Source organism: Pleuronectes platessa, chromosome 16 (genome assembly GCF_947347685.1).
Source record: "Pleuronectes platessa chromosome 16, fPlePla1.1, whole genome shotgun sequence".
In the NCBI taxonomy this organism is placed as follows: Eukaryota; Metazoa; Chordata; class Actinopteri; order Pleuronectiformes; family Pleuronectidae; genus Pleuronectes; species Pleuronectes platessa.
The window spans coordinates 11,417,425-11,441,342 of NC_070641.1; the positions used below are offsets into that span (position 1 = coordinate 11,417,425).

Here is a 23,918-nt window from a genome sequence, read left to right on the forward strand (position 1 = left end):
GCCTTTTTAAAACTCCTTAACGTCAAAGCAGCAAGGCTCTGAATGAAGCCTTCAGGCGAATTGACTCTTCTCTCACAGTAGTTGTGACAATATCTGACCATCTCCACTATCACTAATGCCAGCCAAACCACAAACACAACATGGGGTGAGAGAAAAAGAAAAACCACAGATACTCCAAACAAACCCCCGAAATTAAAAGATAGTAGCAAAATAAGCCCCGAAGCACAGGCACTGGTCCAGCCACTGACACCTCAATGTTACCCTTCACATCAGGAGGCGAAGGTGCAGACGAGCTGGACAAGTGTTTTCAGGGACAGGCTTTTCATAAATGAAAAATTACATTAAAGTCAGTGTTTATAAAGAAAAGCCTAGAATAAAAAAAAAAAAGAACTTCAGTGTATATTACAGAGGCTAACTCTTGTCTATACAGATATTTTTAAACAAATATAAAAATGTTCTGCATATGAATAAATAATCTCAGTGTGAAATGTTATTATCTCTTACAATGAGTTAAAAAAGAAAAAAAAAACATCTGTACAAAATGGTCACTAATATATAAAACCGAAGAGATGATGACATTTTACAGTATATAATTTAATCTAGGCCTATATATATATCACACTTTTCTTCACAATTATAATATCATACACAAACATCGCACTTAGATATATTTATATATGTATATTTCTCCTAGGTTTGATTTCAAGTTTGCAATAGTTTTTTCTGATTGCCAGGGGTCTCCACAACATGCCCTCTAAGCGCTCAGCCATGTTGAAATCACAGCAACACTTGTCTTGGAAAAAAAAAAAAATGAAATAAACAGAAATCATTCCAGAGGGCGACGTCACGCGAATCTCGGAGGGTTTCATCTCAGATGTCACTTAGGGAAAAGCGGTCAAGCATGAACACTTCCTCCCCAACGCTCTCCAGACGCCAATGCAGCAAATTCAACTCGGAAAAAGTTATGGATTTGAGAGTGGAACAGCATGAGTGAGTGAATTTCTTTCATTTGACTTCACTCAATACGGTGCCCAGGGCTCGAACCCGCCTGGCAGAGCTGCAGAGCGCCCAGGGTGCGGCTTAATTCGCTGCGCTGTGGGCTCGCAGTTTTTTGCACTTTGACAGATCTGAGGGAGTGTTTTGGTCACATGTCACCGCTGCAACCTGACAGACTCTGCATTGCGAGTGCGGTTTCTCTTTATGCTGCAGGGAAAAAAAATGGGGGTTAGCCCTTTTTTTTTTTGGCAGCCTCTTCTTTGGGTAAAAGTGTTATTCTGTCATTGCTGTCGATCTAATACTGTCACACAAGATCAACGGAGGACTTCTGGCAAGAACAAAATCTCAGAGGCACTGGGAAAACAGAAACACTGGTACAGGTCCTTCTAGAGAAAAACAGGCAGGGGGGTTTCCCAAACGGTAAAAGCACTGTCTTGGTAAACTTGTAAGAGTGCTAATTACATATTGCACTGTTCATAACTGAGGCTCATCAAACCTTGTCCAAGCGCAACCTCAACCGAGTGGTTTTTATCTCACAGATGCCCCGCACCAAAGACGAGGCAAAGGGAAAGGGGGGCAGGGAACGCACAGCCGCTTAATGGCTCCCTCACTGTCAAGCCCTTCCTCTCATCTCTTTGGGTCCTTTATGTCACGAGCGCCCTCGATGGAGACGGCAACTCAAAGCCACCCTTATTAAAGTAGCCTTCCGACACATGTCTCCCCACTAATCCTCTCTCCTCACCCTGCCTACTCTTTGACATGAGCCCCTTTGCACATGCTTGAATCTCAATGCCACAAAGAATCGATTTGACACAGTCCAAAAGAACAACCACTTTGTCTACGACTGTCGGTTCGACCTCGGCACGAAGCGACAACACAGGCCAGGCAGCATCAAAGTGGTTCCTTGTGCAGGGGTCACGCTGACAGACCTATGAGGAGCTTTATGGTTCTGTCGCTGAGGAAGTCAGAGGGCCGGACATTCATAAGTGTTTCATGTTTGAACATGCCGGTAATAAAAACCAATCGAGGCCACGGAAACATCGTGTAAATCTAATGTTCAGTATCTTCAATGTGCGGGAATGTATTTCTGTCTCTCGCCCTTGTGGCTTTGTGCTCGTCGGGATCAACCAGATGCAATAAGTGAAAATTAGGGTAAGAAATGTGTGTGAGAGGAAACTGTGCTCGATTTAGTATTCTATATTCTCCTCTCAGAGTCGTGTTGCATCTTGAGTTTCTAAATATGTGCTGATTAATCTTTCAAAGACTACCCAAGGGTTGAGATGATGTCAGGAGTCATCGATTCACTAGAGTAAAGATACATTTTGTGCTTGTATAAAGAAGCTTCTTCTCAATAAGGTTCGGCAAATTGAAAATGTAAAAAATTCTAAACAAGGGGCGAAAACACAGCACATCCGATTCCTTGGAGGGGGAAATCACGTTCCATATTTTAACCAGAATGCTCCTTTCAACAGATGAGACTAAAGATGAATCATCACCCAAAGTATCCTGGAACAGAAATAAGGACAAATATCAACTAGCAGAGTCTGTGCTTCTGCGAACAGCTTGGCTCTACACGTGCACGTGTGACAGAATGTGTGTGTGTTATCCGCAGCTGGGTGTGCTTGAGTCTTTGGGATGGTTTGGTGATGTCAGGTGCTAAAAATGCCATAGCAACCTGTGAGATGCTACAGTGGGAACATCCTGATTGTCATAATTCACTAGCTCGTACACACACACACACACAGAGATTCAACATTTGTATATAACATCCGTATGAAGATTTGTTTACATGATTTGCATTTTTCCCATCTGTTTGTGTGTCTGTGCATGTTTGTTCCATTTTTAAATAGACGTGTGCTATAATAGGACTGCTCCCTCCAGTGTGCTTTTGTAGGTATAGTGTTTTCAGAATTAATTCCATACTTTCCTAGGGAATATCTGCATATAGATACTGTGACGTGAATTCCTTATGCAGACAGTGCTGTGTACACTTGCAACAAAGCGCAGGTCAAAGGTCAGGGACAGTCATGTAAACTCTTCACGCAGTGTTTACAAACAGAGGGGAAAATGTAGCACCAGTTCAGAATGTAAAACACGTGTGATGCAAGAAAAAGCAACAAGTGCCCTTTGAACGAATAACAGCTTAAAACCACAACCATCACCTCGACCTACTTTAGATTTTTTTCTTCTTTTTTTTTCTGAGCGGGCTCACGTTCTGCTGTGATGCAGTTTAGTGAGAGTAATATTATCCAGGACACACACGACTACAGGACTCACTTTGTGATTATTGCGATCTATTTTCTATGATAAAAGTCACAGATATTATATATCTACTCCACTAACGACCCACTGAGTGAGGGTATGTATGAGATCGGTGCTGTCAGTTAACTCATCCAGACCACATCAGCTTATAGCAGGCAGCTGGTGGGAGGGGAGGGCCGCTCGTGCGCTCTTGAGCTGGGAAACTGGCAGTATGAGTGTGTGGGAGAACTTCAGAGAAACTGGGGAGCCAGATCAGAGGGAGGAAGAGAGTGACTCCATTTACAGGATGGTAGTTCTTTCCATGGAAATATGATGACTCTGCAAACTGCAGACAAAAGTAGAGACAAGGAAGAATAAAAAAAAAAATTTAAAATGTTTTTGGTTCATGACGATGTTGAAATGCGTTCCCCTGTGTCTTCATCCTCCTCTTCCTCACAGAGAGTTGCCGGGGTTGAGGTCCTTTTTCACAGGCTCGCTGCAAACCTCCTCCTCGTCGAGGCTGCAGCTGTCAAGGCTACGACCGCTGGGCTTGAGATCCCCAGAGGGGAGGGTGAGGGAACTCGGAGGGGCGGGAGAGGAGGAAGACAGGGATGGAGTAGGGGTGGTGGGTGAGGAAGAGGAGGCGGGGGAGGCATCAGGAGTAGGGGAAGAGGACCGGCTGCTGGGGAGAGGCAGGGAGGAGGCTCGCTGCTCGCGCAGAAGCCGGTGATGACGGAGGGCGGAAGAGAGGAGCAGGGCCTCGGCGCTCAAGCCGGCAGCGGTCAGGCTTGCCAGCAGCGCCTTGGCTTGACTGGAGGAGGCTTTCAGGGCCGGTAGCGCCCTCTCCTGGGGGTGCTTCCTCTGGCCAGGGGTTAACGCTGATGAAGGAGAGGGCACTCGGCTTGAGAGAATGCCCGTTTTGGTGCCAGAGATGTATGGTTCAATACTGCCGCTGGTTCTGTTGGTCTCCAAGGCCTTCAGGTAGAGCAGGGACACAGGACACAGGAGGTGGGAGGGTCGGAATGTAAAGAGATGGTGTTTTTTTAGGGATCAAAAGGGGAAACCATGAAAAATGTAAGTCTTACAAACAGTTGTGGCTGGGCACTGTCCCCTTCAGGCTCCTTCCCTTACCATTACAGTCAAACATGCCCGTGCATGCATGCTTGCACTAGCACATACACTCGCACTCATCCACAAATGTACACAGACTGGGAACCAGTGTAGATTTTAGAAAACACTTCAGATGTGAAGGGCGCTAAAAAAGTAATAAGGAGGCGGATGGAGATGTGTCGTCGGGGTGAACATGAGAAGAAGGAGACTGAAGAGGCCGGACCCGGAGAGGTGGCTCACTGCTGCAGGGTCACGGTTTGCAATGGGTGGGCGATCCAGGAAATGCAGGGCGAGGCAGGGGTTTCACGCAGGGCGAAGGGTTGGGTGAGGTCGTGCCGCAGGAACAAGTGTCAAGAGGAGACAGGTAGTGGGGGGGGGGTAAAGGGTTGGAAGGGTGAGGGAGAGGTGGAAACAGAACAAGAGACAAACACAGGAGATCGTTATTCGGGTTGATATCAGCATGTGTGATGTGAGATCTACACATGGTGACCAGACCTTTCAACACAACTTTTGTCATGAAGGTGGTCAACCGCAAACCACACCGTTGACCATCTTTATTTTGGCAATTGTTTTTTAATGATTGTCCCCTCATTAAAAACAATGCAAAATACTCGGATGGACACACAAAGCACCTCCCCTTCAGTCCCTTCATGTAATGCTGGAATCGGCCAGTAGGTAGCACTGTTCCGACATATGAAACTTGAGGGTAACACATTCACAGCATGTGTGTCTCTCTCTTTTACAGGTGGAGCTAAGTGGAATCTGACAGAAGCAGCGTGTATGTTTTTATTTGCCGGGAACAAAGAAAGCTAAATGTACCACACAGTTTAGAAAAGAGCGAGTCAATTTTACACGTAATGTTAAGGTCAAGTTTTACTGATGTTTTCTCCAAAAGCCGAAACAGGAAAATGTTTTTCTTCTGCAAAGAAAGTTTAAATAATGTTTGTATGAGGGATAATGAGGATTAGTCCTGTATGAGAGGAGAGCAGGTGTTCTATAGTCTCGACCGGTGCTGCTGGGAGGTTTTCACCTGCTCTGTAGCAGTTCCAGAGCATTGCTGTGCCAACCATCCCCAGAGCCGCTCCTTCTGCTCGAGGAACCCCTCTCAAGCCCGGCCGACACGTTTATTCTGGTGTGAGGATGCGGCAAAACGGCAGACGCTCTTCATCTCTCAGAGCTTCCTGCCAAAAAGTCTGCCTCGCAGGACAGGCTTTTCACAACCTTTACCTCATGCCCAGCACCTTTAATTAGGCCGCCTTGCCGCCAGACGTAATAAGAGGCCAAACAGGAAAATGAAATGAGGTTTGGTGGCGTGAAAGTGATTCACATTGTCGTGCCCTCCTTGATCTGTGCCAAACGAATGGGGAGAAATTGTGGTTTTGAACTGTCTGTTCCTATCCGGTACATTGATTTGAAGTATCCTCATGCCTGAAATGCTCTAATGCCTCTCAGTGAAGCTCCGGTGAACCGACAGTGCGGGCTCGGCGGCACAGAGCGCCATCAGAGAGGCTCTGTTTATTTTAACACCCGTAATTAACACAGATAGATACCATCAGAGTCCAATCTAACAACAAACCTGATCCTCAACACGTCAACATTAATTAAAGGTATCTGCGACTCCAGAGCTTCAGGATCCAGATCTGACTCGGCTATTATTATTATTATTGTTAGCATTATCATTCCCACTACTATTAACTGGTGCTGCTATTATCAATAACACCATTACATCTGTAAGTATCATTATTTTCAATATGACGACCACTCGAACATGATGGTTACACAACTGTTCCTGCCCCCCCCCCCCCTCCATCTCTCTCTCTCTCTCTCTCTCTCTCTCTCTCTCATACTGCGGGTAACCCTGAGTCCAGAGCTGCAGGAACTATTATTATTATTATTATTCACTATACATATTATTACCACTAATCTTATCTGGTGCCTCTTTAACATTATTAGACTTCATTAACAGCACCATTACATCTATAATTGTCATTTTTATTATGTTTTCATTATAACAATCAGTCTGTCAGAGCTTAATCGCTTACACAACTGTTCCTGGTCTCTCTCTCTGACTCTCTTCTTAATTTTTAAAAGAATTTATATATATTCAGATCAACTAATGTATTAGCTGGGGGCGGGACGACAACTGGGACCACATGCTCATTCCCTGAGATCGGACCCCCCACACAAAACGCCCTAGAAATGTAAATGATCATTTGTTTGGAGGAGACAAAAGAGAACTGAAACACCAACAGGAGCTGGAAGGAGGATGAAAGTTTGGGGTTAGGTTTAGGAAGCAGTGTCCGGGGAAGGTTTAAGAGAAGAGTCATCTTTACCTTTAGCTGAGGGCCGAGTAGAGATGTCACCCACGGTGGGCATGTCTGATTGTCAGAACAACAGTATCAGTCAAAACGTGGTCAGCATGGGTGAGGGGAAGTAACTGCCTCATATTGGAATCATTTTGTGGTTATATCTCAATAATAAAAAATATAAATCAATCTGTGGATCCTACAAAAACAGACGCTGGATGAAGACTGATTGAACCTGACAGATTCTGCACAAATGTTTTCTTCAAAAATAGCCGGCTTTTATTTTTAGTTGCAGAATGTATCACATCTTATTTCTTAGTTGCAATAATTAGGATTCTTCATCAGAAAGGTCAGATGTCTGAAGTCAGTGATGAGATAAATAAAATAAAAAAAATAAAACTGTGGCTGAAGTGAACGTAGAGTTGACAAAAGTTTCTAATTGGCTGTATGCAAATGAGCCAGCCGCCCCGGATAATTTGATGAGATGAACTACAGGAAATCTGCATGTTTTTCATGCTGAATTTAAAACTATTCAGGAGACAGAATTTGCTTCATCCATCTGTAAACAGAATTGTCAGGATCTGTGCTGTTCTCTTGGTTTGACATTGAAGGCGCCAGCACCCGCCCCCCCCAACAAAAAAAGAAGAAAAGATTTGACGCCATTACAAATGTAACAGCTTGTGGAAAACAACAACACAACACTCGATTCTCAGCCTCGTTTCAACAGGATTTCAAAATATGTGTGCTGTTGCTTTCCACTGAGCCTGTGTTACTGGACTGGAGTTTTCACATTCAAATAAATAAAGTAGACATTATAAAATAAATAATCACATGAATAAAATGTGTAAAAAAGTATAAAAACAACAACTTGCTTAAATAATTATTACACTGACTCACAACCTCTTAGTTATTTAGGTGGCATAATTAAAAGTTATTTTCAGTGTCTAGGTTTATTTGCAGCTAGAGAGTAGATTCACAATTATTTTGACATTATTTGTATTCTGACTAACACAAGATAAGGGATATCTGCTTAAGAGACAGGGGGATGTTATCAGCTGTGAGGCATAGTATAAAATAAAATGTACAAGTATTAAATATATAGGTTTGTTTATGATGCAAAATAATATGAAACAATAATAGACCATTGAAAAAAAAGGGCTTTTAGAAACAAAAAAATATACTATTAAATAAATTAATTCCATACATTAATATGTTAAACATTTCCTTTAACAAATGATTTTAGAATGACAATAATGATAATACAGTCAGTTTGAATGATTTAGTTGATTCCTAAAGCTTAATTTATTTGCTTTACCGAATTTATTCATGTGACTTTTTATTCATTATTGAACTTTATGTTGCCCTGTACACATTTGAATTTTAATTGACAGTTTGATCTCTCAGCAGCTCGCTGCACTCCAAACTTCAAAATGCTCAGTCAAATCTCAGCTATTGGCACATTGTGAAGACAGCTCACTGTGGATTCTCTTGGTTTCGGTCACTGTTGTGATTTGTCATGCAGTTGCAGTTATGTTCCCACCCCAGACGGCGTGGCATCGCCTTCACACGCAAACTATTAGTTTCGAGTGTCCAGTCCCTTTGAGGCCGGCACTTCCACACAAGCGGCGTCTTTTCACTGTGTCTGTTTTCAACAACTCTGATGACGAGGAGTGTTTGCCGTGTGCGACTGTCACACTACAATAACGGGATTAGTTTTACTCCCATTGGACAAGTGTGAGAATCCATTCTGCTTTCAAATCACAGGGAATAAAAGACTCTGACTGGGGGAGTGAAAAGGAGAAAGGGGCAGTGTGTGTAAAATTGCAAAGTGCAGAAAGCGGAAGGAGGAAGTAGACATAAAGAAGAGGAAACGAGGAAACGACTTAATGACGGTGAAAGCTAACTGTCCACTTCATATTGAATAATCAGTGATTGCCACCGACTCGAGGGGCGATTATCACACAGCGCTGCAGAGATTCCTTCCTATCTTCTCCCGGTCGGAGGCGATGAAAGCTTCATTATTCCCTCCATCTCTCAAATCTCTCTCTGTGCCCAACACATTTATGTCCCTGCAATCTCTAAAAATGAATTTGTGTGGGAATGGTCTGTCACATTCTGAGCAGTATGGAGATTTAGGTGCACTTCATTGCTCCTGTTATATTTTAAATTATGTTGACATTATGCCTTTTTCCCCCCCTCTGCCCGGGCATGGTGCACATATCTTCCTTTGGCTTTACTGGACTGACATGCTTCAACAGTTCAATTTCCTGGGCCCTGGAGACCATCACCCATCCTTATGTCCAGTCTTTGCCTACGTTCAAGCACTCAAATTAAACGTTACAAAAAAAGGATTTCAGAGTCAGCTATCAGGCAAATGTATAAGAACGCATGTTTATAAATTAATGTCTGACTTTCCGCCAGGAATTAAACACAATGTTCTGCATGGACAGGCTGATATCCTAATCACAAACAGGCCACGGTCAACATTTTTAAGTCCAATAAAACCAAATTTAAGATGTGCACCATTATCATTACTATTTTACATGTACTTTGGTGTTTATGATCTATACATAGATAGCCACCAGGGGGAGATCGGGATCGTTTGGCTTCACTTTGAGGGAGCGGTCATGTTGTCTGTGTATATATAGTTTATTTTATTTATTATTATTTAATTAAATATAAATAACATTTAATATACTATAAATAAAGCCTGTTTAGGTAATTGAAGCGTCCAACTCCTCAGCCTGTTGATCTGTTCCAAGATTCATGATAACCAACTGTTGAATAATGTGATTTCACCATCAAAGAATTTACTATTTGACTTTATGTTTACGACTGGCATTATGGTAATGCTCATTAATACCGTTTTTATAGTATTAATTAATTAAGATGAATTAATTCAAGTATTAATTTATAATTATGAAAAATGTCAAGCTTATGTCTTGAATATTACACATAATTAAACATATTCTGATAATTGTGGGTTAACGAGTTTGGTGGATTTGCATTTGTGCTTTTGTGCTAAAGAGACATGGTAAAGTCTTTATAATGTGTGTGAGTTACAGTGGGGTGGGTCGGCCACTGGGTCGGCACACTTTCTTAAATGTTGAAAGTTTGCTGAAGTTGTGTGGATATGACGAACAAGGTCATCAAACCCACCTATTATATGGTTTATGTGAAAAATGTTTTTAATATCGTTGCACAGCCGAAGAGCTCACCGTCCCATCTGTCTTGATTTATAACAGACATGGGTCATTACCTCTATTTGCCCTGATTGCAGACTGAGACCACATCGATGTGAATTGTCTATATAATGATGATTATCTTCATTTTTGTGATTTTCCACTTCCCTAATATGTGCAAGCTTTCTAGAAATAATGGCTCTGGCCTGGGCTGGCACTATCACAAAAGGCAACCGATATTATCCAGAAAGTACCGTACTGTCCCATCTACACCCACTGTCCCAAACAATGTTAAAGATGATACCTGCTGCTGGCCCTGGATCTTCAGGAAGTCCTCTCTTTTGCTGCCTTTAGTCTTGTCTGTGCTGTTCTGCTGCAGGTGCTTCAGCTTGGAGGTAGCCGAGGTGTGGAGAACTTTACCGACGCTGGAGACATTCCCTCCCTGAGGCGAGGAGGAGAGAGAGTGTGAATCAGAGCGTGGAAACACAGTACATGGTAGTACATCTCATTTCTCCTCTTCAGCGGCTCTGGTTTATGCCAAACGAACACATAAACTCCTGATTGCCTGATCCCGGCAAGCGAGTCTCTCCCCTGAGACCAATGACGTTTTGCTGGGATCGGCCGATATAAAACTGAACTGTCCCCTTCACAGGGTTTCAGCATCAATCAGTAGAAAATGACAAAGTGAAGAATAGAGGAACGCAGCATCAAAACTGACATTGCGTAGCCTAGCCTCACCGCAGGATCTGAGAGGCAGTGTGCTTAATGATCTTTCCCGCTGAGTTACTCTGTCAACTGACTCTAATACGCACAAAAACAAACAGACATTCAGTCAACTTTCCATCCAGCTGTGCCTCCTCTGCACACAGACATTAGCTGAAAGGAAAACTAATAAAAGATTAACTGTACTAGTCTAAAATTACTAGTTTTTCCTTGCTATGGTAATGTAGAATTTCAAAATATATACGCTGAACTTAATCGTTGATGGATGAATCCTCATTCAACTGTCCTGATTAAAAACTGAACAGCAATGGGACTTGATAGTGGATCACTTGTCAGTGTGAATTTGGCGAGTGCGCAAGTAAATGTCGAACAAGAGCGGGACGAGGGGTCATGTAGAAATGATGAACGCGGTGGAAGTTGGGGTGATGAAATTATGTGTCAAGACCCTGTAATCCTCATCCAGGGCCCGTGGGAATGCTCCCTGCCTCGACATCAGAGGGCTGAAACGCACCGTGACAGTGGGACTGTCAAGTGTAGCCGCCCTGCCATGAGTGGGAGCAACGGGGGACACTTCTACGCTGGCTGTCAGGACACCTCAGCAAAGTGGCAGCTGAGATGGCAATGCAATTTTGATTATCACCGCTCTTTAGTTGAGTTTCAGGCTGCTGGAGTGAGTTGAAAGGAGGCTACTCGCAATGTCTGGTAATAGAGTTAAACATGTAGTCGGTCGATATTAACAGGAAGTGTATCGGAAGTGATTTTGGCTTTGGTGTAACAGACAAATGTTCTAATGAAGGTTTTACTAATCCTGGAGTCAGGACTTAAGAAGAAGTTGCTTGCGATATTTAGTTGACCTTTCTTTTAAGGAAGACATATCATACTCATAATCAGATTAATAAGTTTAATTTGGGTTGTTATCTTTAAAGGTTTACATGCCCTAATGTTCAGAAAACACATTCCTCATATTGTCCCATTGCTGCAACTCCTCCTTTCAGCCTCTGGTTGAAACACTTGGTTTTAGCTCCTGTCTCTTCAAGGCCCCCTCCCAATAAAGCCCACTGATTGGCCAGCTCGTCCACTCTTTTATGATTGTCCAGCATCTCTGATTTGTCAACAGCCCTTTGCAGAACTTTTGCATTCACAAAAAACTGAAAAAATATCATATGTCTCCTGATCAACCTTTTTGAGGTCTTTCCCTTAAATGTTTTTCTGAGGTCTGGAAACACAAACCGCCACGTAGCTTTTGGTGAAACGTAGTACATCAAATATGCATTTATGTTTGTTTATACACAGCACAACAGCAGTCCCACATCCATAGTCCCATGCATAGAGGGAAAGATTTGAATTCAAGGCAAAACAATGAGAAGAACCTAGAGGAAGAAAAAGGAGGAAGTAAAGGAAGAAAATAGAAATGTTTGTATTATCTCTGCAACTTTCCTATTCCCTGTGTGGTGTAACAAAAGGTTAGATAGGCAAAGTTTACAGGGTGAAAAAAGTGCCAGTACAGATCAATGAAGAAACAATGAACAACTCCTCGGCCCTGCAGGACAACAGCTGCAGCACTAATCACAGCACAGACGAGAAGCGAGGAAGTCTGTTGTCTGCCCCTTCCGCATATTTTCAATTACAAACACAATTTGGGGTCGACTTAATCAGGGAGCAGACATCAGAGGCTTCAAAGTCCCAACAACCACCCAGAGGGAATAAGTGAAGAGAGAAAATACGGCATGCTGCTTTAAAGCAGGAGTCGGCACAGTAGGTGAGAGCAATAAACCTGGGTCGATGCTGCGTTCAAAGATGTCGGCTTGGGTGGAACCGGAGGCCTCTTGGTCTCTGAGGTCGTCTGAGCTGGAGTGGTCTCAGCGTAGAGCTGCTCTGCAGAGGGATGGCCGCCGAACTCTATCAAGGTGTTCTCCAGCTCTCGAATGGTCTCCTCCAAGCTGTCCAGCCTCTTGTAGGTGCTGCGTCGGACCTCTTCTGTTGTCCTCGTCCGACTGTAACTCGCGCTATTGGACTCAAGAGAACTGTTTACTAACCCCGGCTGTACTTCAGGAATCATCTCAGTTTCTGTGTTGTGAAGCGTCAGCCTCCTGTCCCCTGTCTCCATCCCTCTTTTCAGAGCCTCCGCCAGAGAGCTCTGTCTGACTGAACCCAGGGAAGATTTGACTCTGGGTTTGGGAACAGGCTTGGTCGACTCCAGAAGGGAGTACAGCAGCGTGTAGGCCTCTCTGACTGTTTGTTCCTCCGTGAAGAGAACTAGGAGAGGTCGCTCTCCCAGCGGAACCTCAGAGACTTCTTTTTTCTGTGGTGAGATTGTCAGAGTCTTTATAACTTTTCCAGTAGTGTTGATGAGCTCCTGGGCCTCAAGAGAAGACACCGCCCTCACCTCCAGCTCCATCAACAGCAGGGCGAGCTCCTGTTTTAATTCCATATCCCTTTTATCCCGGTCCTTTGAAATGTGCGCCTTGTAGATATGACCTATCAAATCTCGTGACGGACTCTCTTCCACAGAGCTGTTTGCCAAATCGCTGACGGGATCCTCCGAGCCAGTGGGCGAAGCTGTGTCTGTCAACACGATGTGAGGGACCGGAGACAAGAGACTTCCCTATAAATGAGGAAAGCACTTGAGCTTTAAAGTCAAACAAATTTAATTAGTTTTAGCTCCAACGGATTCAAGCGAGACTGACAAACACTGCACAATAAGACAAGCAAAAGGGGGGAAAGAGAGGAGCTGGTAATCTCATTGTGTGTTATGTGTTCCTCGATAATTTCCCATTAACGTAAATGGCTGTTACAAACAAAACGACATCAGCGAGAATTGTAAACACGCAGTAGAGAACGCACACTTTTTAAATGTGCGAGTAGGCTTGTGTGTACAGGATTGGTTTCTTCCGGCACCGTGCAGGACTCTGCAGGTCTTCTGTCTATGGAGGGTTTTTAGTTCATCAACATAGACAGCTGTATTTCCAGCACAACAAATTTGTGTGGGCGACCCGTCCAGCAACATAGAGCAGAGGAAATAAACTCAGTCTACCTAACACCAGTGACACCAAAATTAGCGGGTATACGTTGGTTTTTAAATAACACCTTTCTACTTGCCAATATAGGAATTCACATTTCCGATTTGTTTTCACCAGGTGAGCCATGTTTGATGTCACGAATGTGCTGGAAACCACCGTGTCAGAAACCTCGCTGTCTTGCCCATGTCTCATCTTGCACTCTGGGAAGAAAATAATGCGGTTTCACAAATAAAGATGTTTTTTTGAATTTAGCGCTTTCACTTAGTCATGTTTTCATCACTACAGAGTCAGAGCCAATAATAACCTGTCTACTGCAGAGTAATTTAACCCCAGAGTGAATGTCGATTGTTTCCAGCCCCCCTGCACACAAGAGCCAGATGCTTACGAGTGTTAGTGCGTTTTTCTCTTGGATTCCTCGTGTACGTACAAATTCTCAAAGTACGAAATTAAAAACACTATCGAGTCTCAAAACCAGCCACATTATGCAAATGAATAAATGCTAAATTGGAGTGAAAATCTGCCTCCGCTCTGATGTACTCTGCACAGGAAGAGAGCCAGTGGTGAGCAATAACATCTGCTGTGTTGAATTGAGGTTAAAGAGATGAGAGCACTGCATGAGCGGATGTGTGCGGAGGTTGAGCAGTGGCTGGAGGTTCCTATGTGTGTTAGAAGAGGTTAAAAGAAACAGACTGAGGTTTAATCCACAGCACCCGGGGTGTTACCTCGGTGCCCGGGACCCGAGAGTGCCACAGGTCCAGTCTGCGGGGGGGTTCGCTTTTCCTGCTGCGAGGGCTAACAGGCAGGGGATGGGGAGGGGGCACTGTGAGCCTGAGTGGGACTCTCTCAAACAGCTGGGGGCGGGAAAGGGGGAGGTTTAAAAGCTGTAATTATACATGATAAAAACACAACAGCCTCTAAATAATGAAAAGAACAGTTGCCGATGACTCTTTGTTCCATCACATTTCAGGCGGGCCATGTCACACCCAGTCTAAGCAGCCATGAGGGTCCATCTGTCTGGCTGTGATCTGTGAGCCCTGGGTGATGATGTGTGTGACTGAGCAGTATGTGATCTTTGGGCTCTCCCACCGCCACAGGGCAGGGGGACATCCGGCACCTGCTGCTTGAACATGTGGTGAGGACGGTGAGCATGTCTGCACACACATTCTGCAAATGTGTGCACGCTTAAAAGCCAGTGGCAGATTGTGGAAGTAACACATATAATTACACAAAAAAAGGAGCGCCAACCATTGAACACACCGGTGTGTCGAGGATATGATCAAAATGCGCGGGCAACGTATTTGTTTACCTCCAATTCGGCAGCAATTCTCTCCTCCTCCCCTTCCTCCCTGTCCCCGGAGGCCAGTGTGGGGGGTGTCGATGCAGGACGAGGGTTTTCAGACACGGTCCTCCGCAGCTTTGTATGAGGCTTCTGGCCTTCAGTCTCGTCAGATTCAGACTTCTGTAATCATAAGAAACAAAGCTTCCAAAAGTTACAACCTGAACATGTTACTGACAAGATCCAACGAGAACGTTCATTAATTCTACGAAGCAACAGCTCCCATCAGCTGGTCTAATATCTGTGGAAGCGTAGCTCTGAGAAAGATCCTTATAGCATTAAAAGGCTTTTGACTCCTACAGCACATGTACTGAAATCAGTCAAATCTACCTTTATACTTTTCCCAACAGTGAGGGGCTCTCCGATGCGGGTGATCAGGCCTGGAGAGGTCGGGAAGCTGCGTCTCGGTGGTGGGGGAGGAGGAGACTTGGAGGGTTTCTCTGTGCGATATCGAGGCACCGTGAGTTCGTCTGAAACAAGACGTCACACGGGCGAGTTGAGGAAGGAGCAGCCCTCACATACGTTTAGATATCAGATATATATGGCATTTAAAATCATGTATAACTCTTTACTTCATTCTGAATGCAACGTGGAGGGACTCTGTGCATTTATAAAAGTAACTAACATGCCTAAAAATCATACTGAATCTCCAATATTTCACATCTACTTATATTTCGTTTCATGTTCTAAACAGGATTTGATGACATGCACCGCTGGTAAAAATAAGATGAAGCTAATTGGATTAGTTTAGACACACTTCTTAGCTTTAGAAAAGTTGACAAAATTTCAAGATGGAATTTTATCTCTGCATGAAAATGTTGCCAAGTGAGGAACTGAATGGTGCGTCGTACCAGAGCCACGCCGGGACCCCTCCTTCCCAGAAAGCTTGTGCTGGGGTTTGCTGACGCGGTGCTCTGGGGTGGCCGTCCCACTCTGAGGGTTCTGGGAGGAAGTTGTGCTTGAGGAGGGTTTAATGTGCTTGGCAGCAAAGTCCAGATCTGGAATCGCCTTCAATAATTCAGCCTGGGTCTCCTCCAACAGCCGGTTGATGTCCTGAGCACTGTACTGGGTCAGGCTGGCCCGCTTCTCTTCCCAATCCCGCTCTGCTGCCTGTGGGGTGGAGGGACGGATCTAAACACTTGACATGATTTGTAATGCTGGTCGTGTATGGTTGGGAAAAACAGCAGAAGTCGTTCCTACCAGTCGGACCTCTACGGACAAAGCTTTGTCCGCAGCAGCGCGGCGCTCCAGCTCCTCCAGGGCTCTGCCCTTGTGGGGCACAGGAGGATAACTGTCCTTGTGAGGGCCGGACGGGTTCCCGTGGCTTCGGCTGAAGCTGGAGTGGGGGCTCCAGTTGGCCAGGCTGTTGCCTCCCCCAAGGTCATTCATGGTGAGGGCGGGGCTAGTGGGAATGTCGAAGTCTGGAAACTTTCGCAGGTCGTCGTTGTGCTTCGATGAGGAACTGGAGAAGTCCTCCTGCTTCTTCCACACCCCCTCATTCGCTTGTCTGGCAAAAGGCAGAGGAGGAGGAATTCATTAATCAGGTCATGGGTTATTCAAATTTTTCAAACCAAAATTTTGCTGAACGCCCAAAAAAAACACAGGGAAACTTGGACTCACACCAACACTGGAAAATGTCCAACTTGCTGTTTGCAACAATGATGAAGGGAAAGAAAACCTAATTGAGTTAAGCTCTTTTTATCAATGAGGTGAATTGAACCAGAGGCTTTTTGTGCTTTAACACAAGACCAAGTTGGATATGGAAACAGGCGATGCTAAAGGGCAGATTTTTTAAGTCCACACTCATCATATCATTAGAAAGCTGGAATTCATGTGACTGAAAAGAACCTTTATCTTAATGTCATTGATATCAGGTCCAATAAAGCACTTTTTTCTACACACATGATTTTAAAGCATTTCTCAGTCCCTGGTCGGTTTAGAGCTTTGGCTGAGAAAGAATAAAAACGTTATAGTGGAAATCTTTGACCTGAATCAACAACAGCTGCTAATCCATCACCTTGGACCAAAATCTGTCTGTTCACCTGTGTTATGAAAAATCCACGATGTTTTGCTGACTCACATGTAAAGAGGCGAAAACGTTATCATGTATCTTTGGCCATTAGGGATATCTTAGTCAAAACAAAATATAGGTCTCGTCATTTTAAGACATTTTTGCGAAAACTTCAAAAACTCTATGGACAGTTCAGTATTCAACACACACACACACACACCCACACACCCACACACACACACACACACACACACACACACACACACACACACACACACACACACACTCTCTCTCTTTAATGGGATGCAAAGGTAAAACAGGTGCTGATGAAGTGTTCATACTTGCGCATGGTGGCGAGGGTGTCGGTTACGCTCTTGCAGCGTTTTAACAGGGCGTCCAGTCTGTGCGGCTCCTCTTTCAGGAATTTGACGGCCTCCACTTCTACCCTGAGCACCACACGCATCTTACTCTGCAGGCCCGGGAACTGATCTGCAAGAGGAAGCGTGTAAAAAGACAAATTCTACTTGTCAAAGCCAATGAGAGCGTTTTAATGTAGTCACCAGCCCAAAACCAGTTTGGGGGTACTGTAAATGGCCTGGGAGTTCATTAAGACAGTGAACAAACCGAGCAATCGGAGACTAAATGTTTGACAGACTGACAGTGGGTGACTGAATGATAATCAGGGCCTTGGTGACTAATTAGTGGATTATTCCAAACTGTCTGCCTGAGTAAAGGACTGGTGTTTTGTTTTGTTTTCTCCCCGAGCACAGAATGTAAAATCGTGACTCACTTTTCAGTTCTGTGAGCGTCTCTCCCAGTTTCCTCAGAAGGGTGGCCTTCTCCTCCAGCTCCTGCACTGTCACAAGCTTGTGGTTGACGGATGACTCCTTCTGGATCTCCTCCACCGACTTCTCCAGGTCGCTGGGATGGAACAGACAGAAGGCTGAACACCAGGGATGCTTTATTACATTACTCATTATTCATCTCAGAATTTGGGTTTGAAAAAACTCCTGCCAATAAACTGTGCCTCGTTTAACTGGCAGCTAGATTAACAGCTGAACTGGAGGAGTACAGACTGGTGTTTAAAAGTTTCATGAAGAAGAAGAAGATACATTTATTGGTCCCACACACATCAAGCATGCAAATGGCGGTGAAATTTGTTCTCTGCTTTTGTCCCATCTGGTGAACACAGGAGGACACACAGAGCAGTGGGCAGCCATGCACAGCGCCCAGGGAGCAGGTGTTGGGGGAGTAAGGTGCCTTGCTCAGGAGCACTTAGACAGTGGGGTGGGGTAGCCACTTAGACAGTGGGGAACAGATTCAGGTGTTGTCCGTCCAGGTATGTTTTTGTGTTGTCACTCCGTGGAGTCGAACCAAAGACCACTGCTGGATTCTCTGCCCATAGTCCAACTTTCTGCCACTAGTCCACCGCCTCTCAATGCAACAACTGAGATAAAAAGCGGGAAAAAAAACTAATATTGAGTGTGTCTGCTCTGTTCGGACTTGAAGTGAAATAAATCTGCCTGGAGTTATGTGTGAAATCAAAGCTATATGTATAATTAACCAAAAATAAATTGGCCATTAGCCCGACTGAATAACCGACGCTGATTAGCAGGGATCATCCGACAGAGCAACCAATTAGTCTGTGATCAAAATGCAGCTCGGAGTGAGATTCGGGAACGATTTGAGACGCTCACGGTCAGATCCAGGAATCATTACTGCGGCGAGCATTTCCACATATGAGTCGGCGGGCGCGTTATCTGATTATTAAATCTCAAGGTAGCTCTCTGCTCTGAGTTTGCGGTGACTTCAATTAGTTGCTGGACCATCTCATATTTCAGATCTTAATAAGCATCTTGCTCTATGCCGGGCTTAATTACATTTCATCCTACCGTTGCATCACCCTGTAAGTCGTCTCATTATAAAACAGATATGAACTTTGTCATGTTAAAAGCAATTATTCAATACCTGATCAAACCTCATCTGAAACCATATAACTGTCAGTTTTTATATTAAACACCGAACCTGAGAATCCCTCTGTGGTTTTGCAGAGCAACTGAAGACACGTTTTCTTTTCGTTCCTACAATTTTGATTTCAAAGACAAATTTCATGAGGTGTCTTCTGATAGTTTTTTTCTGTTACTGACTGGAGCTGCTGAATGATGAGCTCCTCCTCGTTGAGGTACTTGAGTCTCTCCTCCTCCACCAGGAGGCGCTGTCTCTGCAGAGGATCCTCCTGTTTTCTTAAGGCGTCAGCAACGCGCACGTTCAGCTCCGCTTCTGTCCGCTTCAGCAGAGTTTTCACCGAAGCCTGGTTCTCCACCTGCACGCACACACACACACACACACACACACACACACACACACACATATTACAGGTAACTTTTATATTTGTTGTGTCAGCAGGGGGCGCTATAGACTCCAAGTACATTACCTCCAACAAGGAGGTAATGTACTTGTTTTCGTCTGCCTGGAGGGGTTGGGCATGCACCAGAGAAGATCAGTTTACATTTTGGTGCAGATCCAGATCAGGGGGGGACCCAGGATTTTCTATTTATAATGTATTTAACATTGCGAGATATGGTGATTTTACAAACTTTTGTTGATTTCTCCGATGAATAATTCATTGGTCTTGATGAAATAAAAATCAGGCTCATCTAGAGGGGTGATATTCATGAATGTGTGCAATCTGGTGCAGCTCCAAATAAAAACGTGGATCTAGTGAATTAAAATATGGTTTCATAAAGGGACTAGTGGGCCTTGGCGGCGGTATGTGCTCCACTGAGGGCCATTCTAGTTTGGAAATGACTTGTATCACCGTTAGCCTCAGTGGCCTCGAGGAGAAAAGCTTGTTGCTGCCATCTCAGCATAACAACGGGACAAGAAGCTTTACAAAACACACCTCAGTGATTCACCCCGACTGCACATTTTATCCTGCCTCTTCCTTGAGAGGGCAAACTGAGGCCTCATGCCATCGCTGCTTTGTGCGACTGCAGCCATTGCTCGGGACTTAACCCTTCCTACTGATCGCCTTGTTCTCGCAGGCACTAAAGCAGGTAGTTAACTCCGGGATGCGTTTGTAAATGTGAACGGTGCGTATAGTATTTCCCTTCACAAAGGAAGCCGGGACGCCCCGAGGTGAATGAAGGCTGCTCCGTGACAGCAGCACCGAGCAGCTCTGTGTTATGAATGGAATACTCTACACGACGAGTGGATGTAATACAACTCCCGAAGATGAAAGCACCTGGTAAGCAAGAAAAATGAATAATTGATCCGCCTCATGTTCCAGGAAGTGAGGCACGACAACAATATTGCTTACGTTGAAAATTACCCTAGCGTCACACTGCTGGTGGTGAAGCCGGGGTTACAATATGATATCGTACAAATTATTTATCTAAAAAAAATAGATAGAATTCAAAACAAAATCTGGATGGAATTAGTGTCCCTCCCTCAGGTGCCTGTTTCTCCCGCATCTGTATAATTCAGTAGCTGCATGCAAAATTGAAGGCGCTGGCCACCGGGTGCAGAGGTCACACTTGGGCAAACAGACAGGTGAACAGCAGGGAGTGCTCTGTGGGCGCGGCAACACGCCGGCTCTCACCGCCTAGCCGGTTCAAGAGGCTCCTGTGACTGCTGTCATGGAACAAAATAAAAGCACGGCACACCGATGATCTGTCACTGCTGCTGTTACTCTGCCTTTTTTTTTAACCCCCCCCCCCCCCTTCTGCGGGTATGCAGTGAATCCTCTCCCGTGCCTCTGAAAGCATTTAACTCCACATCTCTCCCCGACTCCTCCTCCGGTAACCATGGCACCGCTTGCATCACGGATAAATGGAATAAATAAGCACCTCATCGCCACTTTTATTTTTTTTAACCCTTCCTTGTGGCTTTTCATCTGTTTCCACATTCTTCGTGACATTCTGTATTTCTGTAGAATGCTACACGATGCAAACCAAGCTTTTATCTTTGTATTTCATTATTAATCCCCACAAGGTTCAATGCCCTCAATGTGTCAGGCAGCGCAGAGATGTCAACCCGCAGGTGTTATTTACTGTAGGTGCCGTATTTGATGTAAAGATCAAAAGATGCTGTTCCCGCATGTATGTGTGCGCGTTGCAACACTGGACAGTGTGTACCTGAGGAAAATAAGAAATATCATAGACTGATTTAGCTTTGGATCAATCTGTGGACAAAATGCATGATCTTCTGTAGTGAGTTAGGAGGGACCCTGAAAAGACACATTCTTATGTTGTGTTCATACAGATTCCGAACTCTAAGGCTCATGCAATCTTGATTCACAGAAAATGTATGAAATCCTCTGAACACACAAATGCTGTTTGAATAATCCACTGTACAAGCTGTAAACACTTTACACAGGCAGCAGGTCTTTCGGTAAAAAAGTAGCTGATGACAACTGCACACACGTCTGTGGAATGTTAAACAAGGGGGAAGATATGTTGCTGTTGTTTTTTGTTATTACGTCCGCCAAGGAGATAATAACATGGAGATATGTTTTCATCAGCGTTTATTTGTACTGAGTTGTAGGATTACACTACTGAAGTAACTGCTGAACTGATGCATGAAACTTAGTGGAAGGATGTGGTATGCGTCGGGGAAGAAGCCATTCAATTTGGGTGCGGATCCAGAACAGGGGACAGATCCAGCTTTTTTTCCCCCACTTTCTTTAAAGTCCTGAGAATCTTTTCCCCCATTTTCCCTGATTTCTCGGAGAATAATTCATGGATCTTGATGAAAAAAAAAAAAAATCTGGCATGTTTAGGGGACTACCATTTATGATTGGTGCAGATCCAAATGAAAATCCAGATCTAATGAATTTAAATGTGCTTTCATAAGGGGACTGCTGAGCCTTCGCAGAGGGATGCGCTCTACTGAGTGCCATTTAAGTTTTACATATTTTTTATTTTTATATATATATATTTTCTCGGCTTTGAGCACCACAGATGAAATTCTAATTGCTTATATTTGATTGGGGTGGAGGCAGGAAAGCAGATTATCGGCCCAATGCACCGAGACACTGACAGTATTCCCCAGTCAAGAATAAACATATGGAAAGAGAACATACAGGATGAATGAACATGTGACTACGCTTTTACATTTAACATGCATGATAATCATCCTTACTGGTTATATCTGTTATGTTCTGCTGCTCATACTATGATATCTGCTTTGAATTGAGCTTCTGCCTTTTTAACTGTATGAACATAAATTGTGAAAAATGGCTTAGTATATTTAATCTATACCGGAGTCGCTGGTCAGGCCAGAATTCAAATACACACTTAATAATAAAAGCAATCCTAGCATGACCTCTGTGTTCAAAAATCGCTGTTTGCCCCAGTGTTTATAAAAGCCGACCTTTGATTTTAAAACTATATTAAAAGAGGTTTAACTATTTGCATGGCAGGGGAAAGGAGATTGACTATAAGGAATATTTCAAAGTATCTGCTTGGCTAGACAATGGTAATGGTGAATAATTCAATGATTTGTCCTCAAATGGGAGTGCACACTCTTAAAGAAACATCAGTCAAATGTTTTTTTTTTTCACAGTGGGCGGTATGTACCTGTGTCTTGCGCAGCTGGCCGAGCTGTTTGCGCAGGTCGCTGGCGTTTTGCTGCAGGCCGTGCAGGTGGAGCTGCATCTGCAAGCGGCCGACGCTGTTCACCTGGGTTGAGATGGAGGGTGGCGGCGGCATCAGAGCAAGCGGTCCCGATGGTGTGTGAGCTGCAAATCACAGAGTAGGACACGGTGGGTCACTGGGAGGTCGTCGGGGAAACAAATTGGTTCGTTTGCGGGGCTGCGCTCCGGGGAGATTTGCAATCAGCCCGCTTGACACACAGTGCAAACAACAACAACAACACACACACACAGAGTACACGCCCAGAGAAATGTACAAAAACAGGAAATTTGGGCGCACACAAGCAAATACAGTGTGGGTGCGTGAAAGCAACGGAAGCACCATACTCACAAAACTTGAATAGCTCACCAGGAAAAACATGAGCTCATGCTATTAGTAACCTATATACAAGTGCAATTCTTCTATTCAATAGTGACACACAGGGGGATAACCATGCTCTTATCAAGGCTTTGTGAGTATGGCCTTTGACTCCCCAGCTATTCTCACACACACACTCTCACACACACACATTTATATCAGAAGTGCGAGACAGAAACAACCCTCAAAGGAAAAACCAAGTAGGAGTTCAAACAGTCGAGACAGAGTAAGAACGAGGGGGGGGGGGGGGGCCGCGCTCGGTGAAAACCAACCGGGAGGAGAACGTGAGGAAAGACACCGCCAGCTACCCAGAAACACCACACACCCATACACAGGGCAGGGAGATGTCTGATAGGAGAAACCAAAAAAAAAAGGGGTGATAAGAGAAAGAGATGGCAACTACCTTTCTTCTTCAGCCGTCCAGCTGGAATATAGAGAGAACGAGCCCGTTATCGAGAAATGAATGAGAGAGTGAGAAACAGGGAGAGACAAAAAAGGGAAGAGGAAAGTCTTAAAAGTTCATATTTACAGAGCGGTGATCCTGGAGAGCGTTTTTTATTGACTGCAGCAGAGAAATTACTCTGATGATGGCTTAAGCCTTTTTGGCATTGGATCAATTTTGAAGAAAAGCTTTAAAAATAACTGTTTCCTTGCACAGGCAGTGTGAAGGTCTGGCCACAGCGAAGGTTTGTTAGGGCCAGACATACAGTCGGCTAATCTGAACACAGGGTAGAAGAGAGGAAGACAGAAACAGGGATGTAGGGAATGATAAAGCAATGAAATTAGGGGTTGAAATGTTTTTCCGTCTGTATTTTAAATATGCTACCCAGAAAGATGTTTGTTTTGTGAGTTAAATAACACGTTTTATAAGAATTACATCTGAGTCTCAAGAGTCAAAAGGGAAACCTTTCAACTCCTTTAACGCGATGCGTCTTATATCCTCGCCAAGGAGGTGAAGTTTACACTCCTCTGCTTTGTTTGT

General features: G+C 44.3%; 1 protein-coding gene across 1 annotated transcript in view; it reads right to left on the reverse strand.

Moving 5' to 3' along the window:
* Positions 1 to 3,690: 3,690 nt before the first annotated feature.
* The window catches only part of srcin1a (SRC kinase signaling inhibitor 1a), a 39,722-nt gene continuing 19,494 nt past the window's right edge, over positions 3,691 to 23,918 (reverse strand). Inside the window, 13 exon segments of the mRNA XM_053444201.1 lie at positions 3,691 to 4,212; positions 10,140 to 10,277; positions 12,333 to 13,163; positions 14,301 to 14,429; positions 14,885 to 15,037; positions 15,245 to 15,384; positions 15,766 to 16,024; positions 16,115 to 16,421; positions 17,267 to 17,414; positions 17,716 to 17,846; positions 19,073 to 19,248; positions 22,505 to 22,665; positions 23,340 to 23,360. Coding sequence (XP_053300176.1) covers positions 3,691 to 4,212; positions 10,140 to 10,277; positions 12,333 to 13,163; positions 14,301 to 14,429; positions 14,885 to 15,037; positions 15,245 to 15,384; positions 15,766 to 16,024; positions 16,115 to 16,421; positions 17,267 to 17,414; positions 17,716 to 17,846; positions 19,073 to 19,248; positions 22,505 to 22,665; positions 23,340 to 23,360 — 3,116 coding nt within the window.